General features: G+C 38.7%; 1 protein-coding gene across 1 annotated transcript in view; it reads left to right on the top strand.

The window, feature by feature from the left end:
* Positions 1-21637, top strand: part of VEPH1 (ventricular zone expressed PH domain containing 1) — a 261990-nt gene that overhangs the window by 154783 nt on the left and 85570 nt on the right. Inside the window, exon 8 of the mRNA XM_052641472.1 lies at positions 273-670. Coding sequence (XP_052497432.1) covers positions 273-670 — 398 coding nt within the window. The remainder of the gene's footprint in view (positions 1-272; positions 671-21637) is intronic.

Here is a 21637-nt window from a genome sequence, read left to right on the forward strand (position 1 = left end):
GAATATAAATATATAACTCCACCATTTCCCAGCCAGTTTGCTGTGAAACTGATTTTTAAATCTTTGTTTTGGGAAGAAGCCTAGATCTACAAAGATTTGGCTTATTATACAATGTGTATGTTTTATCAAATCTATTAATAGCACCAATTTTCAGTTTCACACTCTAGAGGAAGGAACTTTTGCCTCAGTGTTATTATTCTTTCTTTTCCTTGTCAGTGAACAGTAGCTCAGCTTCTTTACCTGCCTCAACCTTCCCTTTGTTTGTATTGCAGGTCAAAGAGTTTGGCTTTGCACACTGTGCTAACAAACTCCTCGAGTGCAGAGGATGGGGAAGCTATAGAGAGCAGAGATACGCCAGCCAGCATCTCTCTTTCAGAAATAGACCCACTTGGCCAAGGACATGAGAGGTCACCCTTTAAGGTAGACACTGATGGATCACAGCTGGTAAATTCTTCAGTTTCACACCAAAGTATTATACATGTAGCATGTGAGGATTTGCCAGAAGCAGTTAAAACAAACTATCAGGGAGAAACTCCAGAGACAACCACAAATCCTGTAGAATACCATGATAAACTCTACTTGCACTTAAAGGAAAACTTCAGTAAAGTGAAAGCATATGCTATAGAAATGGTGAAGAAGATTCCAGTCCCTGACCAGTGTACCATTGAAGGTAAGTGACCTGAACTCCCCAAAGTTAAGAAATTTCAGGTATCACTAGAAAAAAAAAACAAAACTCCAGTAGTATAAATTGCTATACCCTTCTGAATCTTTTGCAAAATAGATAATTTGAAAACACCCTTATATTATTTTGATTGCTGTTTTCTCCCAATAAATTCAGTCACCTTTTTTATTCCATTTCAATCTACCTAAGTCCACCAACTCTGATTTTTTCAAACCTCAGAATAAATTGTTTCTGGTTTCCCATTACTAATGTTTAAGAGATTTCTGGAAAGGGATCCATGGCCCCAAAACAGGCTCTGGGGTGGGCATCCAACCAAAGGCATTTTCCATCCTCATGCAAGAAAGCTATGGGGCTCCAGGAGATTCTTCTTCTGTTTATTCAACAAGCACTTATGAAGCAGCTACTGTATGCCAGGTACTGTGCTAAAGGTTCAGTTTTAAATCAAACAAATGTACTCCGTCACCACTTGGAGGTTAGACTATAGAAAGAAAAGATGGAAACCATGGTCAGGAGGTGATATAGGTCAGGAGCCAGTGAGAGTGTGAACTAGTCAGAAAAAATCAAAGTAAGAAAAGAACATCAGGGCCAGAACTTCCCTGAGGTGCACAATTTAAGGAGATACCAAAAAAGCTCAGTAAAATTTTAAGTAAAGTCAGAATTAGTAACAATGTCTTGCCAAGCCATACTGGAGCTGAAACAAAAGGAGTTTATTTACATGTCTTTATTTACAGTTTTGATATTATTTATTCTTTTTGTGAGGCTTCCCCAGTAGCTCAGCTGGTTAAGAATCCTCCTGCAATGCAGGAGACCCCAGTTCTATTCCTGGGTCAGGAAGATCCCCTGGAGAAGAGATAGGCTACCCACTCTAGTACTCTTGGGCTTCCCTCATGGTTCAGAGGGTAAAAAATCCCCCTGCAATGCAGGAGACCTGGGTTTGATGCCTGGATTGGGAAGATCCCCTGGAGGAAGGCATGGCAAGCCACTCCAGTATTCTTGCCTGGAGAATCTCCATGGACAATGGTGCCTGGTGGGCTGCAGTCCACGGGATCACAAAGAGTTGGACATGACCAAGCACAGCACAACATCCTTTTTGTATTAATTTTTATTTTAAAAACTATTATTTACCTTGACTACTAAATTTTCTGATGCTCTGTTAAGTTCTCTGCCCTAGTCCTGGCCCCAGGAAAGATGACAGGTTGGAGACACAGGTACTAAAATGGCAGTGTGCCCAAGGCAGGCTTACCCTTCTGGTTGTGGGTGGAGCAGGTGTGGGTGGCTGAAGGCACTTGGCAGCTAATTAGATCTTTCCTACAATCACTCTTATGCAGCAGCCTTGTTCTTCCCTTGAGATTTAGATGACAGTCCTTGCCCACTTGTAGGTCATGACATCTTTTCACAGGTTACAGCTCCCATAGAAAAAAGCCAGGCAGCACTTCGTCTAGAAAGTAGCGCAGCTGTGGGATAGTGAATTTAACTCATATTACTCACCTACTAACTATCATCCCCTTTCATGTTTAGGGACTAGGAGGGTTTTTCTATTCTCTACTTCCTACTCCCGTCTCCCACTCCAGATCAGGTGAAAGAGTGGATTCTCATGCTAACAAAGAAAAGGGGGATTCAAACATTTGATAATGGCAATTATTGCTCTTTAGCATGTTTGTATATAATCTTGACATTTTCTTTTTTTAATTGAAGTATAGTAGATTTACAGTGTTGTGTTAGTTTCAGATATACAGCAAACTGATTCAGTTATATATATATATATATGTATATTCTTTTTCAGATTCTTCTCCCTTATAGATTATTACAAAATATTGAGTTTATCTTCCTTTGCTACATAGTAGGTCCTGTTGGTTATCTATTTTATATCTAGTAGTGTACCTATGGAGAAGACAATGGCACCCCACTCCAGTACTCTTGCCTGGAAAATCCCATGGGTGGAGCCTGGTAGGCTGCAGTCCATGGGGTTGCTAAGAGTCGGACACGACTGAGCGACTTCCTTTTCACTTTTCACTTTCATGCATTGGAGAAGGAAATGGCAACCCACTCCAGTGTTCTTGCCTAGAGAATCCCAGGGACGGGGGAGCCTGGTGGGCTGCCGTCTGTGGAGTCGCACAGAGTCGGACACGACTGAAGTGACTTAGCAGCAGCAGCAGCAGCAGTGTACATATGTTAATCCCAGACTCCTAATTTATCCCTTCCCACCTTTCCCCTTTGGTGACCATAAGTTTGTTATCTATTGTTTGTGGATCTGCTTTTATACATAAGTTCATTTTGTATCATTTTTTTTAGATTCCATATATAAGCAATACCATGATATTTGTCTTTTTCCGTCCAGCTTACTTCACTTAGTGTGGTGATCTCTAGGGAATCTGACATATTCAAAAGTGTTTACATTAATTTAGTGATTAGCTTTCTTAAACTTCTTTTATAAAATGGTAACAATAAAAATGACATTGCTCATATTCAGTGTAAGTTTTGGATAATTAAGTATTCCAGGACTTGAAAGTAGCTGAAATCAGTAAGACTGAATTAACACAAACTCTTTAAATGGCATGTTTGGCTAATAAGTTAACACAGATGTTGGAGAATTTAATATAAGAAAGGTTAAGTGAATTTTCCAGTTTGACAGAGGATGTCTGTAGCAAAAATATTAGATACATTTTCATCTACTAGAATAGTTGGGTTTTTTTTAAGTTTAACTTAAATCATTTAAGATGTGCTATACAGTGAGGTTTAATCTTGTGAAAATGTGAAAGAAAACTGGCAGAGTTACTTCTAGTATCTAGATGTCAAAAACGTATTTCTCATGGCCTTGAATTATTTTGGGAGTTTTAGAGTTAATGAGGTGACTTTGGGTTTTCTCCTAAAATATTGAAAGAATCCATCATTTTTATTAAATTTTTTTTTCTTTTCATATTTTCTACCAAAAATGAGCTGGAACTGAGAATGTACTTTTTTAAGTTGCATTTTGGATTCATTCATGCTTTTGTAGTTTCCTAAAAGTTGCTGATAAATTCTTTGCACTGGGATATGTGTGAGGCATTGAAGATTTATATGACTCACCGTAAACACATCCACCAAGAAAGGACTCATGCTAACTGCAGGGGACACGTTGTTATTATTTCAGAGATTGTGTAAACCACTCAGCAAAACACCAGCAGTCATCTGGCCAACACAGTTTTGCTTATGTCATGAGATGGCTCAGCTCAACAATATTGTGTTTCTTTTCTTAAAAATTTACTGAAGAAAGATTTAGGCTTAGAGTCTGTGTTCTGGTTTATGTGTCGTCGGTATAGAAGAGGCATATTTGGTCTTTCTTGATAAATTATCCAAAGTAATCAAGAAACAAAGAGGAAAACCATAAACACCACTTCTACAACATTAAAAATTAAAAAGACAAATAATCCAGCAGGAAATAAGAACAAGAACAACAACAAAGTACTAGGATTAATTTTAGACTGATGTTACAAAGTCCATGCTAAAAGGACATGACCAAACAATCTCTTTAAAAAGTTCTTTTGGTATTGGTTTGACTCATATGAAAGCACAAAACAAGAAACTGTTCATCTTCTTTATTTTGACCAACAAAAACATCACTTTCATATGGTTCAGCCTAATACTTCAGTAATAAAACGTACTGAAAGAATAGGAGCCTCACTAGTCACTGTACAGCAGAATTCAATATATGGTACATCAAGTCACAGATAGAATTTTTATCCTCAGTCAGCCATCTTATTACTGTATGATATTGATTACAGTGGGGACAGGCAATGGTGTAAATACGTCAGCACAAATCTATCATCGTGTCTAGAAACCCCTAGGTCTTATTTAAGAATTTGGGTCAGCAGTTCATTTTGAGTATGCAAGAGCCTGTTATTCCTAAATCAGTTATTCTCTCCTGGGCACCATTGGCCTCTGGCATACGGGCAGATTTGCCAACCACTGAAAGTTGTGTATTCATATGAGAGTGCTTTTCTAATATCTGCCCAATTATATTCACATAAAAGACCAAAGGAATTTAGTTCATCTTCCAAGGATGTATTTTAAAAATCTGAATCACTGGTATTCATTTACGTGAACAAAAATGATTTAGAGTTTAAAAACAAAGCATATGATATGGAAATAAATCCTTGAAAGTCTGGCCCATCACAGGAGTTCTATAAAGAAAGGTATAAAATCTTACAAGAACCCATCAATGAATGCTGCTTTGGTTCACTTTGAAGTATTTCCTGATTGAGTGAAAATACATCCCATCTGTAGAGCACGTCAGCACAGCTGACTTGCAGAAAGCTAATTTTAAAGCTGGTAATGTAGTACTTTCTTGAAAGACCCACATGAGTTGGTTTTTCCTGATGAACAGATATGAGAATATACAAAAATTTTTTCAAAGTTCATTGTAAATATCAAGAAGCAGGTGCTATTTTCATAATTAATTACAAGTAAGACTTCCTTATTGAAATTTTGTATGCAGTCAAGTTCAACCTCATATTGGGATGACTGAGGAGGCAAAGCTTACACCAGTCCTCACCTCTTTCTCCTCAGTTTGTCCAATAAGGAGGATAATGGTAACACTGATCCACTTAATAGTTCCGGAGATGCCTTTCTTTCTTTTTTAGAGTAGATTGGTTTAATCCTAGGATTAGGATCATTTACCCATGGATGGCAACCCACTCCAGTATTCTTGCCTGGAGAATCCCATGGACGGAGGAGCCTGGTAGGCTACAGTCCACAGGGTCTCAAAGAGTCAGACACGACTGACGACTTCACCTTCACCTTCACCCATGGACAAAGTTGTAATATTTGTAGGAAGAGAAAAATCCTAAAGTTTTACCACACAGTTTAAGAGGGGAAAACAACAAATAGCAAAATGTTACAAATTCCCTGGAGCCTCATTTCATTGAAGTGGTCCACTGAACCCTTGTTCGGAGGGCACATGTTAGGGGAAAAAATATTTCTAGAGAATTTTTCTTGGTACTTTGGAATTTATCTTGGATTACCTACTCACCAGTTGCCATTTCTCCAGAGTGAATTTTCATCAAAAGAAGACAGGTAGGGACCTCCCTGGTGATCCAGTGGCTAAGACTCCACACTCCCAATGCAGGGAGCCCGGGTTCAATCCCTGATTAGGGAACTAGATCCCACATGCTGCAACTAAGAGATTGCATGCCACAACTAAAGAGCCTGCAAACTGTACTAAAACTTGGTGCAGCCAAATAAAAGAAAAAAAAGAGAAGACAGGTAAAATGGTGGCTGAGTTCTCCCTTTCACTTTCTCCTGCCACACATATCCTGGTTTCTGTCATCTACATTGGCCCATGAGTAACATCCAGATAATACGGCTAAAGGAAGATCTACAAGTCCTTTTGAAAAGATCTCTTCTGAACCCCTCCTTTGAGTTAATATCAAATCACTGCCCTTGTTCATCCCAAGCCAAGAACAACTGCAAGAGTAGACAATTACGATGTCACTGGTGAGGATGTTCCACACTTAAATCTACAACCTAACTTGTCCCAGAGTTCCACTAGAGAACATCAGATAACTTTCTTATTATTTATATTTTCAAAAGCTCCTTCTTGGTACAAAAAATAAAAAGTTTGATTTTCTTTACGCATTCAGATAAATGACTAAATAAAATTCCCTAACTGTGCTGGTGGACAAAGAGGTGTGCTGCTTAATTGCACCTTATTTTACCTGATATTATCTGTGGATGAAGAGGTTTATTTATCCAACTAGAAAACAGTGCAAAGTGAAATTGGTATGTACACTGGATAAATTATCTGCCTGTGAATGAAATGAGTCAAAACTAAACCCTTGAAATTGTCAGTTCCTCAAATATAGTGTCTACCTTGGGTATGTGTCTAACAGATTTAAAGAGACCTCGCTAATAAATAAACAGAAGCAAAAGTAAGTATGCAAATTGAGCAAAAATTGCATAGGGGAGTATCTTGCAGTATATCTTGCCCTTAAAGTCGCCATGTTAAAAGAAGAAAGAGGAGGAAAAAAAGGAGGAGATAGCTAGGAGCAGAAGTAATCTACTGTGAAATATTTCATATTCTTAAATATATTCTTCTAAATGTGTTATTTATAAAATAGAAGGCTATGTGGCATTATACTTTTATGTCTGTAATGAGGATTTTAATCTTTTTTTTAGGGAAGTTCATACTCAGGGATTATTATCAATCTTTTATTATTTCTGTTTGGGGACTGTCTTTACTCTCAAGCATACAGTGGTGGACGAAATGGTCCTGAGCCACTGATGGTCCCCAGCAGAAAAGTACATTTCAATCCAATTTGCCACAAACCAAATTTCAGAAAAGTGAATGTTATTTTTTTATTTACTTTCATTATTAAACTGGCAGTATATGCCCTGTAGGGAAACAAAATGGTCCCTTGATATCACCAAATCTCATTTAAAAACTGAGCAAATCTATATTTCTAAGCTCTGCTGGTGATGAAGAGCTGGTAGCCAGGAAACTGGAAAGAGATTATATGGCTGAGTAAAGGGTTTTGATCTCACAGAGGAAAGGGAAGGGGCCAAGGAGATGGTTTCTTCTTGTTTGCTCCACATGAATTGGAGCAGATAATGGAGGATTTTTAAATGTTTTTAAAACTTTAGATAATGGAGGATTTTTAAATGTTTTTCCAAAAACATAGGCAGTCACACAGTTGGCAGTCAGGAGTTCAGGTATTTGACAGTTTGGCAGCTATTTATTTCTATTATAGTCCATTTCCATAGAGGTGCACGTTTACAAGGAGCAGATGAGTCTGTCTAAAGCAGACAGAGCTTCATGTCATGTATTGGCAGGCCCAATCAGGGTCAGGCAAAAAAAGCTAATTAAAGGACATCAAGTCCCTGGGTTTCCTCTGTCAACACATATGCCCTGTCCATACTGGAGACCAGAAAGAAATTATAAAAGGCAAATTTTTTCTTTTCATAATAAAATATTCAGTGGACTTTTAAAAAATAAATTATTTTATGGAAAACAATCATTTTTCAGATGACATATGCACACCAATTATCCAACAGTCATTAAAATATTATGCCATCATTAAAATAGGCCACAAATGCAGGATATGTCATCACAGGAGCTCTGATTCTGCTTCTCATATCAAACCCCCTAATTTTCAAGTAGCCTTTTCAGATTGGCTTTTTTCACTTAGTTATATAAATTTAAGCTTCCTTATGCCTTTTTAAAAAATTAATCAATAAATTCATGGCTGCTATGAGTCTTCACTGCTGGGCAGGGGATTTTTCTAATTGTGGCAAGCAGGGGCTACTTTCTAGTTGCGGAATATGGGCTTCTCATTGTGGTGGCTTCTCTTGTTGCATTGCAGGCTTTGGTAGTTGTGGTGCACAGGCTTAGTTGCCCTGAAGCCTGTTGAATCTTCCTAGACTAGGGATCAAGCCCATGTGCCCTGCATTGGCAGGCAGATTCTCAACCACTGGACTACCAGGAAAGTTCCCTTTATGCCTTTTTGCGGCTTGATAGCCCATTTCTTTTTAGCAGTAAATAATATTCCATTGTCTGGATGTATCTATCTTTGCAGTATCATGCAGAATTATTGTACTGCCCTAAAAATCTTCTGTGCTCTGCACATTAATCCTGACTATTAATTCTTCATTCATTCATTAATTCTACAAATATTTCTGCGTGCCTACCACAAGCCAGCATCATTCTAAGAACTGGAAACGCATCAGTGAACAAATCAGGCAAATATCCTTGCCTTCACCGAGACTGTTCCAGTGGGAAAAGACATACAATAAATAATAGAAATGATAAATAAATGAAGTATGTACAGTGTTGAGAAGTGTTAAGTGCTGTGATAAAAGTAGAAATAGAGCTTGCAAAGAACAGGACAAAGAAAAGGATTTGTATTATATGTATATTATAATATATATACATACAAAGTGGGATAGTTCTAGAAAGATACCCATCATCTCTCATCACTGGTTTTCTCTGAAGGACCAGATTGGCTATGGGAGTGTAGGAAAATAGAAGAAAGTGGGAGGAACTTACACATTTTAAAGTATACATTTCTGGAAGGTTTAAACTTTTTTAACAGTTTTAGAACAACTATTTTGTAACTCCTTTCAGTAACAGAAAGGCTGAGAACTTGGACCCAGGTGAGAAGTCCAGACTCCTCAGAATCCTGTCTAACCAGTCTGTAGAATTGAACTGAGGTCCCAGCTCTGACACTGGGCAGCTTCAATTTCTGTGACAGAGCACTTGATCTCCTGTGACACCAGTTCCTCACACATAACCCAAGAGTATATCACAAGGTCGTGAGTTTTCAGCCTGTGCTCCCAAAAGACCATCAGGGGCCCCTTCAGAGGGCCCCAGACACTCCATCCTTCTTCCTTTTCCTGCTCTACGAACCGAGCAGGTCTCAGGTAGCTGGTGTTACATATTGGTCTTCCTGAGATGTGTTTAAACCAAGAATTCCACAACCTAAAGAAACTTGAAAAGCCCTCAGCTTCACCATTTTTAAGATCCTGTTATAAGATGCCTTATGCTCTAAATTAATTCTAAGTGTCTTATGTCAGAGCTGGCAAAATGTAAAATGTTCATTATTTGGCAACTTATTTTCATTGATATATAGTTGATTGCCAGTGTTGTGTTAGTTTCAGGTATACAGCAAAGTGATTCTGTTATATAGTTCTTAAAAAGGGTATATCATTTTCCATATAGGTTATTTCCATATAGGTTATTCTTTTCCATATAGCTACCTATACAGTAGGTCCTTATTATTTATCTATTTTATATTCAGTAGTATATATCTGTTAATCTAAAAACTCCTAATTTATCCTTCTCCCCCACTTTCTCCTTGGTAACCATAAGTTTGTTTTCTGTCTCTGAATCTATTTCTGTTTTGTAAATAAGTAATTTGTATAATTTTTTAGAGTCTACATATAAGTGAAATCAAATGATATTTGTACTTTGGCCACATTTTTAATCAACCTCATCCTTATTGATGATTTTATATTTCTAAAGTAAGGTTTAAAATGTTAATTTTCTGTGCTTGTCCAAGATAACTGTATCCATCAATTTATAATAGTTTATTGGGAGAAAATAGGCCAGATTGTTCAATAATTTTTTTACCTTTTTTAAAATTGAAGTATAGTTGATTGTTCAATAATTTTGACAATTGCCTCACTATCTGCTGAGATTTATCAATATCTATCAAATAGTAAATGACCAATCATGATCAATAAATTAATGTACTATATCTGTCCTAGCTGGTCTATTTCTATTTAAATTGTTTGCCTTACCTTACTTAAAGGAAACTGATCTCATTTCAAATTGTTGTTATAAAGGAGCCTACAAAATATATAATAAAAAAGACGTAATTTGCTTGATTTGAGGAGAACAAAACAAACATATAAAAATAAAATAAACCCAGTAGTTGAGTTATTTTCCAGAATTGTATCCCTGGAAATTTTCAGTTTTTAAATGTGGTTTGCAAATTTAATTTCGAGCATTCTAGTGATCACAGTAAGGAAGGAAATAAGATTAGTTTAAGAAAACCTAGAGTGTCCATAAATAAAAATATGATAATTGCTTGGGGGCAGGGGGGAAGACAACTGTTTATTTGGTTGATAAGGCTGTATTCAGTGAATCTAGTTCATCAAAAATGTATTTACATTATGCAGCAAGCATATAACCCCTAAACATAACAATAGAATAGTGGTTCTCCACTGGAGACAATCTTATGGCCAGACTGGGGACTCTTAGTAATGTCTGGGGACATTTTCGGTTGTCTGGGGGAGAGGCAGTTGCTTCTGTCATCTAGTGGGTAGAGGCCAGGGATGCTGCAAAACATCTTACAGTGAATGGACTGTGCCCTCCCCCGACCCCCTTCTACTAAAACAAAGAATTATCCAACCCAAAATATCACGAGTGACTCAGAAACTGCAACAGAGCTTTGCTTCTCAAAGTGTAGTCCATGGACCAGCAACACTGACTTCATCTGGGGACTTGTTATATATTCAGATTCTCAGGCCTATCTTCAGTTCAGTTCAGTTCAGTTGCTCAGTCATGTCCGAATCTTTGTGACCCCATGAACTGCAGCACACCAGGCCTCCCTGTGCATCACCAACTCCTGGAGTCCACCCAAACCCATGTCCATTGAGTTGGTGATGCCATCCAGCCATCTCATCCTCATCTGTCCCGTTCTCTTCCTGCCCTCAATCTTTCCCAGTATCAGAGTCTTTTCAAATGTGTCAACTCTTCACATGAGGTGGCCAAAGTACTGGAGTTTCAGCTTTAGCATCATTCCTTCCAAAGAACACCCAGGACTGATCTCCTTTAGGATGGACTGGTTGGATCTCCTTGCAGTCCAAGGGACTCTCAACAGTCTTCTCCAACACCACAGTTCAAAAGCATCAATTCTTCAGCCCTCAGCTTTCTTTACAGTCCAACTCTCATACCCATACATGACTACTGGAAAAACCATAGCCTTGACTAGATGGACCTTAGTCGGCAAAGTAATGTCTCTGCTTTTCAATATGCTATCTAGGTTGGTCATAACTTTTCTTCCAAGGAGTAAGCGTCTTTTAATTTCTTGGCTGCAGTCACCATCTGCAGTGATTTGGGAGCCCCCAAAAATAAAGTCTGCCACTGTTTCCACTGTTTCCCCATCTATTTCCCATGAAGTGATGGGACCAGATGCCATGATCTTAGTTTAGACCTACTGTATCAAGCATCTACAATTTAACAAGATCCCCCATGTGATTCATATGTACCTACTACTGCACAATGAGAAATTCCAATATGTCCTATTAGTAGAGAAAATAATTTTCTTCCTTACAGTGATTCACTGACTCTTCATTTAATTGTTGTTGTTGTTGTTTAGTTGGTAAGTCATGTCTGACTTTTTGCAACCCCATGGACTATAGCCTGCCAGGCTCCTCTGTCCATGGGATTTCCCAGGCAAGGCTACTGGAGTGGGTTACCATTTCTTTCTCCAGGGGATCTTCCCATCCCAGAAATCAAACCCAAGTGCTCTGGTTGGCAGGCAGATTCTTTACCACTGAGCCACCTGGGAAGCCTCTTTCATTTAATGTTTACCTCTTAATTGAGGAGATTACTTTTCTTCTCAAGGACATGGGGCTCAGTCATTTGGACTGTATGTGGCACTGAATTTGTGGTTGCAGTTGTTCCTTGATTCTTCTCACAGGATATGAGTTTCAGAAAGGAAGGATTGGCTTGGAAACCAGAAAGTTCTACTCCTTGGTATATGTGAATTTGTACTGTGTGACCTTCTGACTTTTTAGGAACATGGAATTTAGTTCCTCATGGAGGGTAATTTGAATAACCTCAGAATACCTTGGATATCAAATATATCTTCAATGATGCTTAGTCAAGTTGTGTAAATGAGTTAGAAACATTTGGATTACATTTCCCTTAAAATATGCATAGAATTAAAATGAAGCAAAAATATGCTGGAGGGAATGCATGTTTTCCTAATCCCAAAACCTTGAAAAATGGGTTGAGACAAGTATCTATATGTGAATACACATATCATTGGTATTTACAGGTTAATCTGATTGTCCTTCATTTGTTTTACTAAGAACTGATGTCGTTGTACTTTGGACCATCTTTTCTTTACTAAATCTAGATCAGATTTTCTAGGTTCTTCTAAAAATAACCTTGAAAATATTTAAATAAAAGTTATCTTTTCCAGTAAATGTAGACAGTTACGACTATTCCTATATCCCCTATCATATCTTTCTACTGAATTTTTATTTTACAGTCGTACTAGTTCATAAATACAATTATACCCTGGGGTTTTATGTTTGTTTGATTTTTTAACGAAACCTTTGAATTCTTAAAAATAATGTAATCTATATTAAGAGAATCAAGACAAGAATAGACATTTATTCTTATACAACACTAACATTGTACAGCTTCTCCATAATTCCAATATCAAATGTACATTGAGCACTTTTAATGTTTCCAGAAATTTTGTCATGGTTAGCTTTGAATTCTCTGGACTATTGTGGATTTTTAATTTATGTGTGATACTGAAAAGTATTATTCTGTCTTCCTGAAGTAATTCATTAGGCATATAAATTAAGAGAATTTAAAGCACTAAAACAAGAAGCAGTTTCCAAAGCAAAGAATAAAATATAGCATATTGCCATCCTTGGTATGTTCAAGCGTTACCTGTGAATACCTTTCACATAAATTATAGCCCCCTAATTGATCAAGGTACCTGTTTAAGTTCAGCTTAGAAACTAGTTTTTTAAACTCATCGGGCTTAAGAAATTCCCAAATGTTTTTTAGTCAAGCATCATTATTGTTATTAATAACTTTTAAGCTCGTGCACATTTTAAGGAAATGTAAGCCATGTGTTTCAAATTCATCCTCACTTTGTCCATCAAGATATGGTTTGGTAAACTGGCAAACTCTTCTGATACATATGAAATATTTTACTGACAATAGAAATCTTATCAAGTAATGATTTTTGCTGATAGTAAGAGATGTGCCCAGATTGCTGAAATTTTAACCCTATTGACTTTTGAAGACAAAAGTCTTTTTCTGGTTTTGGTCATACTCCATTTCTTCCATCTCAGTTACCGTTGAAAAACAATGCCAACAACAAAAAGAACAAAACATGATGCCTAACGTGACATGGAATCATAGAATCAGACAGGGAGATACGGATTGGTTATTCTACTCAAGATAAGCTTGGAACCACCCCTATGATAAAGTAATGATTAGGTATTATAAATCAGTTAAAGAATCTAAGAAAAATTCCCCCTATTTTTTCTGTTCCAAAGCCTATACCCCCTTCAACACCACCTTTTTGGGAGGAGACTCCAGTAATTTCTATTAGCAAGTCATTCATTTGTGTTCTCATTGTTTGTCCCTTTCCACCTAAACCGAAGGGTCTAGCATTGTCCAGACAGATGAGGATCTGGAGACAAGGACCTAGAGGGTGATGCAGGGGTGGAGTGTCCCCAGTGAACATCTCCAGTGTCCCCAGAGCAAGTGAAGCCCTCAGTGCCTTTATTCCTGCTCAGCCAGTGCAGGGCCCGGTGTGACAGCACCAGCCCAGAGGACAGGTAAGGTTGACATCTCTCGTGGGCAGCTGACTAGGAAAAGAAATCCATTGCAGCAGGGAGTCCAGCTGGAGTCAGCCAGCTTAGCCCTTCTCGGGTCACTGCCTTCATCAGATGAATGACCTTCCAAGAAATACTTCTTCGGGCCCCAGAAAGGGGATTCCTGGAGCCGTTCCCTGTCCTTGCATGAAGTTCCCAGATGGGCAAGCAGCTATGGTCTTTTCAGCATGGGGAGCTTTAACCCGGTCCAGGGAGAGACAGAGTAGCACTTGGAGCCTGAAGAGATTTCCCTGGACCTTAGAGCAGGACGCAGGGTGCCTTTCTTTACATTTCCAATACCTTGGCTTTGAGGGCTCTAGCTTCAATAACTGTTATCTAACATCCCCCATTCGCACACACTTTGTGAGATATGTGCTGAGAGTATTGCAGTTTGGAGTCTCAAACACAAAGCTGGAGTGGGGCGTCCGTCACTCCAGCCCCTGCAAGTGAGATGAGAAGCAGGGCACATGGGGCTCTGAATCAGTATTTGGTTACATCCCAGCAGGCTCTGGACCTTCTCTATTCCCAGTGCCCAACACAGTGCCAGACACAGAGCAGGTGCTCACCGCACACAGTTGAATGAATGAACAAATGAACAGGCAAATGAACCAACAAACAAAGAGCAGGAGCAGGCCTGCCCAGAACCTGACCTTTGATGTGCGACTGAATTTCACCTTTTTGTCAAGTGGGCTTTCACATTGCACGTAACATTTCACTTACAGTTAGGTTGGCAGCCTTTATTTCAATAGGAAAAGAAAAGTTTAGGATGTTATTATCCAACATAAAAGATTGAGAATACACAGAGACTGCCACAAAGAAATTAGATCTCAAACTCAGCATTAAAAAAGAGGCAAAATGGTTAATCATTTGCTTGCAATACGTGCATGCTATTTTTCAAAACATTTGCTAGATTGAAGAAAATACTGAATCAGTGAAAACTGATAATTGTTCGTTCTATTTAGATAAATGAGCTTCTTTATAGTTATTCATACAATTAGAGGAGAAGGTGCAGGAGTGAGGCTGTGGGATACAGTGGTTAGAAGCATGGGTTCAGGCAGCCAGAGTGAGGGCCAGAGTCACTATTCTATAGTAATGGCCACTGTGTATTGAGAATTAAGTGAGCTACGCATCAAAAAAAAAAAAATATTCCTAAAAGCTTTTGGTATTCTAAACTCAAAATTCAATCAATATTCATGTTGTAGGCTCCAGCTATCATGAACATTAATTACACATGGATTTTCATCTGTAGGAAAAAATGGGGTGGGGAAAGCCAGGGACAGTGTAACTCCCCACAGCCTCCACTGCCTCTGCCTGTATGTAGGAAAGGCGTGAGCTGAGCAATGGATGGATAGCTCTGCCTCCTGTGGGGAGAATGATCTTATTCTTCAAACTAAAAATGGCACATGTGAGCTAGAAAAAACTGTCAATTTATTTATATCCAGTGGATGTTTTTCAGACACAGTTCTTAGTTGCTGAGTATTTTGCATCTCTGAGACTGTGATTGCCTGAAATTTTTTGTGTACACAACAAAAAACTCATCACTTATCCTTCAGAAGGCTAGAATCCACTGTGATAATTTTGTGCCAGCTGATTAATTGAATTTATCAACCAATAGCACAACCAATTCTAATCTATTTACTAGTGGAAAAAATTCCAAGTGAAGTTAATTTTTTATCATTATCAAAGTATAATGTTTACTGTAAAAATTTGGAAAATAGAGAAAGGATTAAAGAAAATTATCCTTAGTCTTACCAGTTTACCACTGTTAGAAATTTTATGTATTTCCTTCCAATACTGCATTGGAAAGCACTTTGACTTTTTCAGGAAGGGCTATTTTTCAAAGATGATGAAAAATACTTTTTAATCAGATGGTGAAAATGTGGATTTCAAAAACATAGACAAATTTAAAAGTTCAATTGAAAAATCTAAGCCAGCAATGTGTAATTATAACTACCTTTTGCTACAAAATTTAAGCAAGATAATCTTTTAAATGAAATACTTTTGTTGAAGCACCAGGGACAACAGACTGGTTGCTGCTAGTAAGTTAGCGTTAATTAGTATGTGAAGAATTCTCAGATCTCAGATAAAAGTTATCAGATTTTTTATGAATAACATCTCATAGCTATATTGAATCTAAATCAGTATCTTTCTTTAAAAGGATATTCTTTTGCCATACCTTAGTAAAATATGTTTGTTTCCTAGCTGTGGCATTCTCTTTGATACTAAGATTAAATGTAATAATTCAAAAAATTTTAACGTTTTTCAAACAAGTTTGAAACATAGAGAAATATTTACATCAAGCCTTGCTTGATTGTTACCAGCTTGCATTCTAGACTGGAGATTGGCAAATTTTTTCTGTAAAAGGTCAAGTAGTAAATATTTTGGGCAGAGACAGTCCACGAGGTTTCTGTTGCAACTACCCAACTCTGTCACTGTAGTGTAAATGCCTGGGAGGGCATGACTGAGTTCCAGTAAAACTTTATTTATACAAATAAGCAGCGAATCGGACTTGACCAACAGCTGTAGCTTGTCAAGCCTTATTCTAGAAAGTCAGTTTTTACTGTCTGTCACATTCATCTAGAGTTTAGATGCGATTTAAGAGTTTCTGACCTATCCCCCAGCCCTTGTACACACAAGACTTCCAGTAAACATGGCTGGTTGAACCCATGTTTATCTCCACTACCACTAAAATACCACATAAATAATAATGAGGAATTAAAAAGTATAAACTTAGGAGAATAGAGAAAACAGCAGACAAAGGATGTCAACAGAATGTTCAGCAGAGTAAAGGAGATGCAAACTTGGCAGTAAACAGTGCCGAGGTAATATCATTTGTGGTCCAAGGGAAGTGCACATGAGAGGGGTTTTGTAAATTCTGCTGAGCTCTAGTGATCTAGTTAGGGTTGGAGGCAGCAAACTGCTTCTCAGGAAAATTGGGCCTAACCTGACGCAGTCACTGCCAGAGCTGCCATGATTAGCTTATTTGTAAAACTCAAAGTAATTGAAAGAGGGTAGGGGTGGTCTTGACTCCACCTGTAAATGTTATAATATTCAGTGGGCTTTTTAAATGAGAAGAATAGTGCCAATAAGAACTAGCAGTTTAACTGTTAGTGCTTTTTTTAGAGCTATTAAGCTATTCTGCAACTCCCTCCAACCTTCTTTCTGAGACCCAAGGTAACAATTTGCTCCTATTTGTACAGTCACTTCTAGTTCTCAGTGATGAATTTCCTCACCTGAGAAAGGAAGGGGCAGGAAGTTGGAAGACAAGAACTGGCAGAAAGCAGGTTTCTGGGTACTGATTTGCATGTCTGGGTCTCTGTCCGCAGAAGGAAGCTCAGACCAAGGGAGGCTGGTAGCTATGGTGCCAGATGGGCTATTCGGGTGTCTAACTTCACAGCCCTGCATGGGCCCAGCAAACAAAGACAGTGTGTTGGGAAACCATGTGCTCTGTTGTGACCGATACAAACTTCTAGGGTCACTGGGGTCATATATAACAAGCGTCCCTAACTCTGAGCCAATAACTCCTTTTCCCTGCATAATGTTTAGAAAATTGAAGAGAAAAAAGGTATGCAAACTTGATTTAGTTTTTTGTTTTTTTTTTTCGAGATAGACCCTTTTTGTGCTCCTTTCTCCCTTTTGTCCCAAAACAGACACTAGTTATATTCAGGTCCTGCTTGCTCTATTCAGAGGGAAAGACATTGGACTTCTTGAATTGTTGCGAACACTATCCCGTTATTGTGTTTCCTTTGATTTGACTTCTTTTCTCATAATGAATCTTCCTATCTTCTCCCTCTCTGTGGTGTTCTCATCTCCTGTCTCAGTTCATTGCATTTGCATTTCTTTCTCCCATGCACATTCCTTTCATTCTTTAGTATTTGTCTACTTTGTTTGAGAAAGTCAAAGCAAAAACACCCCCAAGACCCCATACACACAAACTTTGGACTTTTCCTGGGCAGCTTCTTAGAGAGCATTTTACTGAGTCTAAGGTGTCCTAATATTGATGGAGGTGATTAGGGGAAGGGGCTGTTCACTGATCTTCCATTTTGGCAAAAAGTAAAATTAAAATCAAATTCAGCAGCCTCTTCTTCCCATTGGGTATAGGACAGGCGTGGACTACAAGGAACTGTGAACCCTTTCTGGTGGTAGAGCTTTAGCTCTGCCTACTCTGCCCATCTGATGCTGCCTGCTCCTGGTGCCTCTGGTTCTCCACCTACTGGATTTACATTAATGTGGATACTGAAGGCACCCTGTGTAAGCACATGTGCAGACAGCCTGCAGCTTTTACCCTTGGATTTAAGTGGTAATTAATTGTATTTGGGGAAAGCCTGACCCAGTAAGATGAGAGAGCTGTAAGAGTGGGCATTTGCCACATTGGACCTGCAGGAAGAACTTTGGCCATCTCACTCAGAGCCAAGTGCAAGTGATTCAAACAGAGAGGAGTTATAAACTTAATAAGGAAATAAATTAACTCTACTACCTTTTATTATGCTCTTTATTACCATTTTATTCTTGGAGCACAATATAGTCCACATGGTTTCCTATAAATTCACTGAGTCTGATTTGAGTTGCTTTCGGTGAATGTGGTCTTCCTTTATATATAATTTTATTTATTTGTTTATTTGGCTCTGCTGGGTCTTTGCTGCTTCCCAGGCTTTTCTCTAGGTGCAGTTCTTGGGCTTCTCACTGCGTTGGCTTCTTCTGTGGCAGAGCACAGACTCTGGGGCTCCGGCTTCGGTAGTTGAAGCATGTGAGCTCAGTAGCTGTGGCTCCCAGGCTCTAAAGCACAAGCTCAACAGTTGTGGGCATGGGCTCAGCTGCTCTGCGGCAGCATGTGGAATTTTCCCAGATCAGGGATCTAACCCCTGTATTCTCTGCCAATGAGCCACCAGGGATTCAAGCCTGAATGTGGTCTCTTGAAGCTGGAAGGTCTTTTGTAAGCCATCCTTCTATATAGGCTTAGAAATTAGACTCCTCCTGCAGCCAAAAATACGGAATTTTCAAAGTTCTATTCCAAGAGTTGCCAGTGGATCTTAGATGTAATCCAGGCCAAGTTAGCTTTGAAGTCACCTATTGTGGATGAGATTTATACACATTTAAAAAGAAAAAATCGGACATAGACTGGCGATTCGTTTCTTACATGAGAGTATACATGTTTCAATGCCATTCTCCCAAATCATCCCACCCTCTCCCTCTCCCTCAGAGTCCAAAAGTCCGCTCTACACATCTGTGTCTCTTTTGCTGTCTTGCATACAGGGTCATCATTGCCATCTTTCTAAATTCCATATATATGTGTTAGTATACTGTATCGGTGTTTTTCTTTCTGGCTTACTTCACTCTGTATAATCGGCTCCAGTTTCATCCATCTCATTAGAACTGGTTCAAATGTATTCTTTTTAATGGTTAAGTGATACTCCATTGTGTACATGTACCACAGCTTTCTTTTCCATTCATCTGCTGATGGACATCTAGGTTGTTTCCATGTCCTGGCTATTATAAACAGTGCTGCGATGAACATTGGGGTACATGTGTCTCTTTCAGTTCTGGTTTCCTCGGTGTGTATGCCCAGCAGTGGGATTGCTGGGTCATAAGGCAGTTCTAGTTCCAATTTTTTAAGGAATCGCCACACTGTTCTCCATAGTGGCTGTATTGTAAAGTAAAATAAAGTAAAAATAAAAATTTAATTAAAAAAAAAAGAATAAAATCCAAACTCCTGATGGTGTATTAGACAGCCTAGTGATCCAAGTCTACCCACATATCCAGCCTCAGATCACTCTTCCCTATGCCTGCTAACTCTCCAGCAAGCCTTCCTTCGTTTCCTTTAAGAAGTCAAGCTCATTTCCACTTTAGGGTCTTTGTCCAAACTTTGGGATATGGTTGTCCCTTTCTGATTCCTATCTAATCTTCAATGTTACCACCCTGAGAGACCTCTCCTGGCCACTCAATGACAGTAGTGATCTAGTCACTCTCTAACCTAGCAGTCTTCTTGAATTTCTTATACTTACCACTACCTGACATTTATTTTGTTATCACTTCTCTGTCCTACTAGAATGTAAGCTCTTTGAGAGCAGAGACCTTCTTGGTCAGGTTTATTACCATATCCAAAGAAACTCAGCAGGCAAACAGTAAGAGAGTAAAAGTCATCCAGTCAAGTCTGACTGTTTGTGACCCCATGGACTGTAGCCCACCAGGCTCCTCTGTCCCTGGAATTCTCTAGGCAAGAATACTGGAGTAGGTTGTCATTTATCCTCCATGGGATCTTCCCAACACAGGGATTGAACCCAGGTCTCCTGCATTGCAGGCCAATTCTTCACCATCTGAAAATCCAGTAAGAAGGCAAATGGTATTTGCTGAATAAACAGATAACTATTCCTCTTAATGATGTCTAACTTGGCAACCTCTAATATACTTTCCATTTAACAACAACAAAAATTTCATTAGGTATATGTGGTTTGTGGTAAAGAACAGTATTTATGGCATACTGTAATAAAACACATAGCAACTGTCTGTGTGTGAGAGTAGAAGTGTTAGTCTATGCAAAAAAAAAAAAATCTAGGCTACCAGATCTAACATAGCCTTTGAGGGCAGTGTACATCAGCCCCATAGCCCAGGTTCTTTCCCATCATGAACCCCAAAGCTGGGCCTGTCTGCCTTCATCCTTCACGTTGCTCACCCTTGCCAGTCCTAGAAGTCTCAACACAAATGTTGCTTCCTCAGAGTAGCCCTCTCTGACCACCGCCCCAGTGTAAATTAGCTGTTCTCATACCGTTCTTTGGGATTTTTTTCTCCTTCTTTTTCTTTCATAGTACTTATCACAGTTGTATTTTTGTGCATTATTCTTTTTTGCTTGCATCCACCACTAGATAAAATGAGTAGCACATCCTTTATTTACTGTATATTCTATGTCTGCTCTGTAGGAGCTCAGTAAACACATGTTGAATGAATGACCTTTTAAAAATTCCTATGAGTCTCTATCTATACTGTATTAAATTCCTTTTGATATGTTTTTTCACTGCTTAGAAAAACCAATTTTCAAGGTGCTTTTTTTAAAAAAAATTATTTATTTCGCTGCATTGAGTCTTAGTTGTGGCAAGCGGGATCTTTATTTTTTAAGTTGCCTATGCCAAAGCCTTTGACTGTGTGGATCACAATAAACTGTGGAAAATTCTGAAAGGGATGGGCATCCCAGACCACCTGACTGGCCTCTTGAGAAACCTATATGCAGGTCAGGAAGCAACAGTTAGAACCAGACATGGAACAACAGACTGGTTCCAAATAGGAAAAGGAGTACGTCAAGGCTGTATATTGTCACCCTGCTTATTTAACTTCTATGCAGAGTACATCATGAGAAACGCTGGGCTGGAAGAAGCACAAGCTGGAATCAAGATTGCCGGGAGAAATATCAATAACCTCAGATATGCAGATGACATCACCCTTATGGCAGAAAGTGAAGAAGAACTAAAGAGTCTCTTGATGAAAGTGAAAGAGGAGAGTGAAAAAGTTGGCTTAAAGCTCAACATTCAGAAAACGAAGATCATGGCATCTGGTCCCATCACTTCATGGCAGATAGATGGGGAAACAGTGTCAGACTATTTTTCTGGGCTCCAAAATCACTGCAGATGGCAATTGCAGCAATGAAATTAAAAGATGCTTGCTCCTTAGAAGGAAAGTTATGACCAACCTAGACAGCATATTAAAAAGCAGAGACATTACTTTGCCAACAAAGGTCCGTCTAGTCAAGGCTATGGTTTTTCCAGTGGTTATGTATGGATGTGAGAGTTGGACTGTGAAGAAAGCTGAGTGCCGAAGAATTGATATTTTTGAACTGTGGTGTTGGAGAAGGCTCTTGCG

Source organism: Budorcas taxicolor, chromosome 1, assembly GCF_023091745.1.
Source record: "Budorcas taxicolor isolate Tak-1 chromosome 1, Takin1.1, whole genome shotgun sequence".
NCBI lineage: Eukaryota > Metazoa > Chordata > Mammalia > Artiodactyla > Bovidae > Budorcas > Budorcas taxicolor.